This window comes from Drosophila tropicalis, unplaced genomic scaffold, assembly GCF_018151085.1.
Source record: "Drosophila tropicalis isolate 14030-0801.00 unplaced genomic scaffold, ASM1815108v1 contig_603, whole genome shotgun sequence".
NCBI lineage: Eukaryota > Metazoa > Arthropoda > Insecta > Diptera > Drosophilidae > Drosophila > Drosophila tropicalis.
The window spans coordinates 7,375-15,629 of record NW_027173082.1 but is presented as its reverse complement, the minus strand read 5'-3'; the positions used below and the strand labels follow the sequence as shown (position 1 = coordinate 15,629).

At 35.1% G+C, this 8,255-nt stretch overlaps 1 protein-coding gene across 1 annotated transcript; it reads right to left on the bottom strand.

The window, feature by feature from the left end:
* Positions 1-329: 329 nt before the first annotated feature.
* Positions 330-2,849, bottom strand: ics (ras suppressor protein 1). The gene is made up of 3 exons (XM_068292188.1): positions 2,614-2,849; positions 695-1,316; positions 330-629 (listed from the first exon to the last, which is right to left on the bottom strand). The coding sequence occupies exons 1-3, from the start codon at positions 2,762-2,764 to the stop codon at positions 539-541; spliced, it is 864 nt and encodes a 287-aa protein (XP_068148289.1). The 5' UTR covers positions 2,765-2,849; the 3' UTR covers positions 330-538.
* Between the last annotated feature and the right edge of the window lie 5,406 nt (positions 2,850-8,255).

The following is an 8,255-nucleotide window of genomic DNA, read 5'->3' as shown; positions in this document are numbered from 1 at the left end:
TTTTATATGTACATCAATGCATTTGTTTCTATAAATGGTCTACCTAAGTCAAAATCAACTAAGCCGATTTATTTAACGAAATCTACAATCTATTATTACGTCCAGACAAATTATTGGATTAGTTAGGAACTACTTATTTTATTGATAATCAGTTTTCTGATCGCAGAACTTGCAACATAATAAACAGTTCTCAAACCGAATTCCATTTTTCTGTCAATTCGAATGGGCGCATTTTGATGCCAAGTTCCTCGATTCCTACGGCTTATTGATACAATATAATCTTTGGATCTTTTGTTTAGGTCAATATGTTCTCCCGAAGAGGCATCGACTTTTGTTTTAAGGGTTAAAAATTTAACATACTTTATTCACATTTGTTAGCAATTCTCAAGGCACTTTACAACAAAAGTTACGACGTTAAGTTACAGATACTTAAAAATTAGTATACAAAAACATTTTTTGGTTAACAATGACGAACACACAAATGAGTTGCGAGAAGTCGAGACTCGCTCTCGTCCTTTGAAGGACAACTAGCTCCCAACTAAGCACGTATTCTGGATGCCTTCTTGCTCTTATCAGCCTTGGGCGGGGGTGGGCCACTGCGTCCTCCTTGTATATGGCGATTGTAAATGCTAAGGAATAAAACAAAGCAAGGGTCAAGGTCGGTTTTCTCATTGGAAAGATGAGGTTCACTTACATTTTGTAGGTCTCCGTCTTGAGGTACTCAATCACATGGCTGATTCCCAACAGATACTGCTCAGCAATGGGATTCACCCAGGGGTTTTCTTCCATTTTCATTACCGATTTGTTGCTCAGCAAATCCAACTGGGCAACCTCTGGGGGCAGGACCTGGAGGCGATTGTTTTGGATGTGCAATTCACGTAGGCGCTGCAGTTCACCGACTTCTCGTGGCAACTCAAGCAGATCATTGTCCCGAAGACCGAGGATTTGCAAGTTTTTCAGTTGGCCCAGTTCTTTTGGTATGTACTCAAAGTCATTGTCGCCCAGGTACAAGGCACGGAGTGTCTCCATGCCGAAGAAATTGCCAGGCAGCACTTGTTCATTCAAGTTGTTGTAGGACAAATCGAGCACCTCGAGAACGGGAAATGCACCAAAACCTCGCGGCAAGTTGCCCAACTTGTTGATGGACACATTCAGAATACGTAACTTTGGCATGGATGAGAGTGACACTGGCAACTCGGTCAACTGATTATTCGAGAGATTCAATATTTCCAGATTCAACAGATTCGCAATTGCCGGATTGATCAGACTGATCTTGTTGTGCGACAATGTGAGCCGCGTTATATTGGACATGTTGACTGAAATAACCAAATAGATATAGATAATAATATTAAATTGTTGAGTATTTAAAATGATTATGTAAGAGAATGATAAGAATGATATTCTTTGTCTTAATAGATGTCGAGATGCAAATAAAATATCCTTAAACCACTCCTCATCCCTCTGCATATTTACAGTGATCTCGTCCAGTCCATTTTAATAAATGTGGCTAAAAGAATTCTGACTAGCATCAAACGTAATTGAGTAACATTGATTGGCACTATCCTTTCTAGAAAGTCCTACAGAAAGCTAACATAAAAAACGGAATATCTCTCAGGTCGTCTTTGTTAATGAGATTTCAAAGACTTCTTTCAATGAAGGACGCCTGAAAGAGCATACCCTTTCTAAAGTATTAGTCCAGCAAATTGATATTAAAGTTTGAATGTTATATTAGCAACTAGTAGATTGAAGAGTATATTGTTTTTATTCAGATAATACAACAAATAGATATTTGTTCCTACTGAAATCGCATTAAGTATTCAATTTTGTTCTCAAATTGGTTTTCGGTAATTATCGATCTATTACAATTTGAATATCCTTGGTTTCTAGATGAAATGTTAAGAAACTGAGTAAAACTGAATTTAAGAAAGTTGTTGAAAATACAAACATATGCATCTAATATGATACTAAAACATTGTTTCAATACAATAAATTCTTCCTGTCTAAAAAGTTTAAAAAAAAGAAGCTGTAAGAATGAGCCGTTTAAAACAATGTTTCCCTTTAAATGTTGCATGAATTTAAACAGAATCCAATTTCCTACAGGGTTCAAACGTAAACAGCTGCTGGTCCACGCAACAGGCTGAATTGCTATTGGAGTAAGCGAGATAACTATATGAACAGAAATCGTCTTGTTGTTGCTGATAAAATTCTTTAGTGTTAATTTAAAACAAACAAACAAAGTTACAGAATGTAAAAACACAAATTAATAAAAGAATCAACGAACTTGTTAGTATTCTACTTATTACAATTTTGTCTTGCAATGTTAATTCTTCTTCTTCCTGCACTTTTGTTTAACCCCCGCACAACCCCTTTATGACCAACAAATGGTGGTTGGCGTCATCGCAAAAAATAAACAAAATATTTTTTAATTCACTGAAATTTTGTTCAATTATTTTTAAAAATCTCTATTAAAGCGTTCGTTTCACTAACGATTCCCTATGATTAAGGAACTTTTGTGGCAGCTGCAGCTGGGCGAGGTTGCAAATGCGTGGGAGTGAGGACTATTGGCGTTTTGTTTCAGTTTTAATTGAATCAACAATTGGTTTTAATACTTACACAATCCTGGAAGCTCCTCGAACGACACCAGACCCTTGTCGACCAGGTCCAATTCCCGGTTTTGTGTTTCCCGAGCTTCATCCAAGACCTTCTTTGCTTTCGACATTTTCGCTGTGTTGACGGGCAGACAAGAAACCGTTGACTGACTCATTTTTGTTTATCCACTGGCGTAGTGTGGCCCCTTTTATTTTAAATTGAAGACTATATAATCGAAAATTATAATTTAAACGAAAAATTAATTTAAATGATGAAATCAACTTTTATACGGAGTGAAATAGAAAACAACAGCTTTGGAAGATTTAAAACCTTACACTTGAGATAATATATAAATCTGTCAATGAATTAAACAAACTAAATATCAGAATTAAAAACCCTTTTTATAGTATTTATGTGTCTGCTTATTTAAAACAAAATGAAATATACTTGAGAGTTGGTCAAAAGTCCTCTTAACACTTCCTAACTACGCTCATGTAGCTGCTGTTTCAAGAAAAGTATCAGTTCTTCTATGTAGATAACAATATATTTTTATCTACTTAGGCAATTTTACGTAAGTCCAGTGGCGCCAGCTCCTCTAGCTGTCAAACTGTGTGTAGGCTAAACTTCTTTAAACTCCATTTCCCGCCGTTTTGTCCGCAATAAACAATGGATAAATTAACAATTTAGATTTTTTTCAGCTTTAAAGGAAAAGTTAGCGCAAACGATAAATTTTGTGAAATTTCCATTTTTATTCCCTCAAATAGTTTCATAAACGGTGAACTTGATTGATTCGAATTTCCAGTGCTTCTCAAACCGGAGTCGAAGCTGTTGTAACTTGTATTTTGCATATGTTTCTTTGGTTAGACTTTTTCTCTGATTTTTCACACTGAACTTCAAGTTTCACAATTATTTGGGTCACTTTGTTACAAAAACTATGCACTTGACCCAATTCCGGAATGCAGTGAATCCGTTTTCCATTTCAAAACAATACAATTTCCCCTGAAGAACTGAAACTCTTTGTCGTTGTTCTTGTCAAACTAATTCTCCTGCCCCCGCAGCACACAAACGATGGGAATAAACGAATTGAAATTAATCACAAAAATAGCCAAAAGATGCTTCGACGGAATGCGTCACCTTTCGTACAAGTGAGCGACGCCAGCCTCGCGTAGTAACTGAATCTCTTACAGCGTCAACGCGATCGATCGGATGGATGGGAATCTGCGCATGGGTGTGGTGGAAGGGGGGATCTCGATGTTGTCGCGGTTGTGGATCTGTTCAGCTCTCGGCAAAGGCCGCTGGAGCTGGGGCTGGTTTTGCCGTCTTTTTTACCTTTTCTGATTATCGGCAAATAAACACAAAAAAAAATTCCAAAGCAAAACTTGATACAAGTTTGGTTTTGTTGTTCGAATACCCCATACAGGCCAGTATACAGGGGTATATCAGGACTGACATCAGTACGCAAGTGCTGTCATTTATATATTATCTTCCTTAATCTTCAAAATTTCTACTGTAAGTTTTTTCATATCACTTCTCAAATTCATTTTCTCAATAAGTTAATCTCTTCTCTAATCGTATTCTTTTCATCACCGATTTATGGTACCCGTTTTTATGCTTGTTTCTCTAACGCAGTGGCACGGCCCATTCCTGGACGCTGCCGTCTCACATACACTGTAAATCAGGGGTAGGCACGCATACAATCATAAATTTGGTTTTGCATTTGTGTGTGTGTTGCAACAAACACGAAGTCGGAAACTTTTTTTTTTATTTATTGTATTATAACCTACTTTAAAGAAATAATATTGCATATATGTTAATTAAATATAAGGATATTGCCAGAAAAGAGAATACATTTGCAAATACTACGCACATTTAACGGATAAAAAGCTTCTTATTGTTAAACGTTTACTTTTAGTTTTGGTAAATTTAAAATTTTTCTATCGGTTGGTCATCATGCAACACCAGTAATCGGGTTATCGTCAGTGTTGAAAAGTAAAACTGTGGATACCAGTGTTGCAAGCGACACACCTGTCACCACATGTCACGCATAGGAACAACAAAGTAGGCTTCGGCCTCAGATACAATGTATAAATGGCACGCTCAAGAGGCAATTCTCCGACATTAGCTGACATGAAACCGTTCGCATCACATGCCAAATAAAATTAAAATGACTCCAAAAATAAATTTGATTATTATTTTAATATCATTTCACATTTGTCATATTTTGTTTCAATGAAAAAAGAATCTTAATACTGAAGTGTCTTGAATATGTTTATTCCGATTTGGCTGTTAATGCTCATTAAAAATATTAAATTATGCGTAAACATAGCTCGAAGATAACTGTTGACCGGTTCGTGCAGTCGCAGAATAACTGTTCTTCAGAGAGAGCAATCGTTTTGCATTGTTCCTTAAAAATTGTTAATCGCGCTCAATCAACGAGCAGTTTTCTCCGTTTGCATTTGAACGATGCGACGATTTAAAATGAATTTTCCTTGGACAAAAGGAGATACATTTAAATTGTAGGAGATTTTTCTATTACTTTCGTTTATGTTAATACTACCGGACAGAATACGAAATTTTGTTCTCCACTAATAAAGGGAAGGAAGTCCTTTTCTCTGATACAGTAAAACGAAAACTTAGTTTCTTGTTGATTTTTAATCACTTTTTGTAGCTTTGAGCGATTTATTTTATTTTTTTTTTTTGGCGACCTTTATGAGTGTATTTTGCTAAAAAATTATGTTTCTTAAACATATAATTTCCTAAAGTGACTAGAATCATATATTTTCCTATCCTCCAAAAAAGGGCCGTCTTCGCATGATGTAGGACTTTTTCCGGTTGTGCCCTTTTGGATGCATTCATGCAGATGTTGGAATATTGCCATTGTGATCCAGCGGCAGTTGAACAATCTTTTCTTTTGTTCCATTCCAAATCTTTTGGCCGTGATCTCATGGATTGGTCCACGTCGTGGGTACTGCAAATAGCAGACTACATAAATTTTCTATTTTTTTTACTTGGCCCTTCAGTTTGTTGCTTTTCTGACAATACGTTGTATTCCGTTAATTGCTTTACTTAAGGATTTTTTAACATCTTTGTTTGACTCGATGCCACCGGGTTCTGTGATTTCTCCGGTGCACTATGGGCGATTTTTCATAATGGGCGGCAAAAAGTCATCAAATTTATGGTGAAATATTAAGAAAATGTTATTTTTTATTAATAGTAAACACTTCAGTTAGCTGAAAAACAATTTTTTTTTTATCGGGTGGCAACTCTCTTTTTGTGCCAGCCCTTCAAACCAGCAGATCTGTTGAAGCTCGCAATTATATAAATTGGCGCTAAAAATTTCATGCTGTTGAAAGTGCTTAAATTATTATTGGTTTCGTTTAAATAAATAAGTGTAATATGGATAGCAAAGCTTAAGGTATTTAGGATATTTTATTTACGCTAAATGTGTATAAATGTTCGTGGTGTTTTTAATGTCCAGTGTTATTGTTGATTGTATTTTTAGCAAAAATCTAACAATTTTAATTGTGTTCCGTGGAGTATTATATATATATATAAGTTACTAACGAATGAGTCTAGTTTATTGTAGTAATCATTTTTTTTGCTCATTTTTGTTCCTTTTAAAAAAAATTGCACTTGAAGTTTCCTTTACGTTCAACAACAACACGCTTGTTGATATTTGGAACAACAACAATCGCAATGCTGATGCTGTCGTAGCGTACATAATGGAAGAAAAAAATGAAGATAATTTGAACAAATCAAACATACATCAAATTAAGGCAAAATGGACTAATTTTGAATATTATATAAAACGATACTTGCGCAAATACAATCGAAATCTTGAGCGATTCAAGTCAATTTACACAGAATGGTTTGCAAAATGTATGGAAATAAATATGCGAAATGTAATGACTGAACAAAATGATAAAAATAAAATGATGATAAGAAAGAAGGAAATTCAGAAAACAGTATGGAAGGTAATGGGTTTGCATATTAGCATACCAAAACAGAACGGAAGTGGTAACAGCAATGATGGTAACACGGCGAGACGAATCTTTGGAAATACAAAACTGTTTGCATCCATAACATTGTTTGATGAGGTCATTTTGAATAATTTTTACTATATATTAATAGCAATATCGTGTGAATTCTCGATCAGCCCAAAAAAGTACCGACAATTTTGTAAAGACACTTTTAAGCTATATATGAAAACATATCCGTGGTACCCAATGTCTCCAACTGTACATAAAATATAAGTTCACGGAGCAGACATTATAAATTTGTGTATAGTTCCAGTTGGATGTTTGGGTGAAAATGCATCAGAAGCTTGTAACAAGCATTATAAAATGGACCGACGTTCTCATGCCAGAAAAAAATTCTAGATTAAGTAATATGGTGACGTTTTTAATAGAGCCATGGACTCATCTGATCCATTAATATCAAGCTACTATATAAGTAACAGGCTGTAAAATTTAAAAAGAAACCGGTTCCAATAGAAGTTATAAACCTTTTAGAGTATCCAACATCAGAGCTGAGTTTATACAATTTTGGAAATGATAAAGACACCGAATCAGACAACGAAAGCGATGACAAACATGAGAATTCTTTTGTTTTGGATGAAGAAGATTAGAAACTTTTTGATTTTTTATGTTTGGAATATTGTTAAAACATGGTAAAATATTATTTTTCTATTTTTATGCTTTGCTTTATAATAAAAATTGAAATTTTTGTACAGGTGCCGGGGTTATAAAGGGGCGGAAAATAAAGGCGTGGTCAAATTGACTAAAAAAAAAAATCCGAAATCAAACTAAAATATTAGTAACACTTAAAAAAAAAATTAAGCGCCTAGCTCTATGTGTGGACTTTATAGCGCCAAAATCAACTAATCGCCCATAGTGCAGTGATTAAAAAACTGCAAGAAGTTCATTTGGTTTGTTTCTCCTTTTGCTGCGTTGATCCAGACGGACGGAATGACGGACGGACATGGCTATTTGAACTCGTCTCGTCCTGCTGATCAAGAATATATATACTTTGTATGGTCGGAGATGCTTCTTTCTATGCGTTGCACACTTCTGACCAAAATTAATATACCCTTTTTGCAAGGGTATAAAAATAGACAGAAGTCGAAAAGTTTTATACACTTGCCAGTGAAACCATGCGGACAAGGTGAATGCAAAACTTTAAATCAAAAAAAATTAATACTTGTAATTTGGATATTTTGAAAATTATTTTTTTAACGATAAGCACATTAATTATAGTTATTTTAATACAGTTAAAAAACTAAAAAATCAAGGAATCAGAAAAAGTATGCGAACAATCTAAACAATGCAACAAAAAAGGCACTTAATGAATGAATAAACAAAAAAACTAATAGGAGGTGGCAACCCTTCCTTTTAATAGTTTCAACATTGATATAACCAGTTTCTCGGTTACGCTTGGCGATATTTGAAGCCACTCCTCCATTATGACGGTTTTTAACATATCTTTAGATGAAATGGTTACCTGGCGAATCCTACGCTCCAGAAAATCCCCCCAGATGTTCAATAGGACTTAAGTCCGTCGACTGTGGTGATGAGTGCAGCTGGTTTTTTGTATTGTACAGCAACCACAGCTTCACATTATGTGCTGTATGTTTGGGGTCATTATCCTGTTGGCTTTTAAGATGTCCA

What these genes read in the sequence shown, in the direction of transcription:
- ics (XM_068292188.1), bottom strand. Translation starts at nt 2,764, where the DNA reads ATGAGTCAGTCAACGGTTTCTTGTCTGCCCGTCAACACAGCGAAAATG. An exon ending in CGAGGAGCTTCCAGGATTGT is followed by an intron (nt 1,317 to 2,613) that starts GTAAGTATTAAA and finishes TGGTTATTTCAG; the next exon opens with TCAACATGTCCAATATAACG. An exon ending in AAGACGGAGACCTACAAAAT is followed by an intron (nt 630 to 694) that starts GTAAGTGAACCT and finishes TTTATTCCTTAG; the next exon opens with CATTTACAATCGCCATATAC.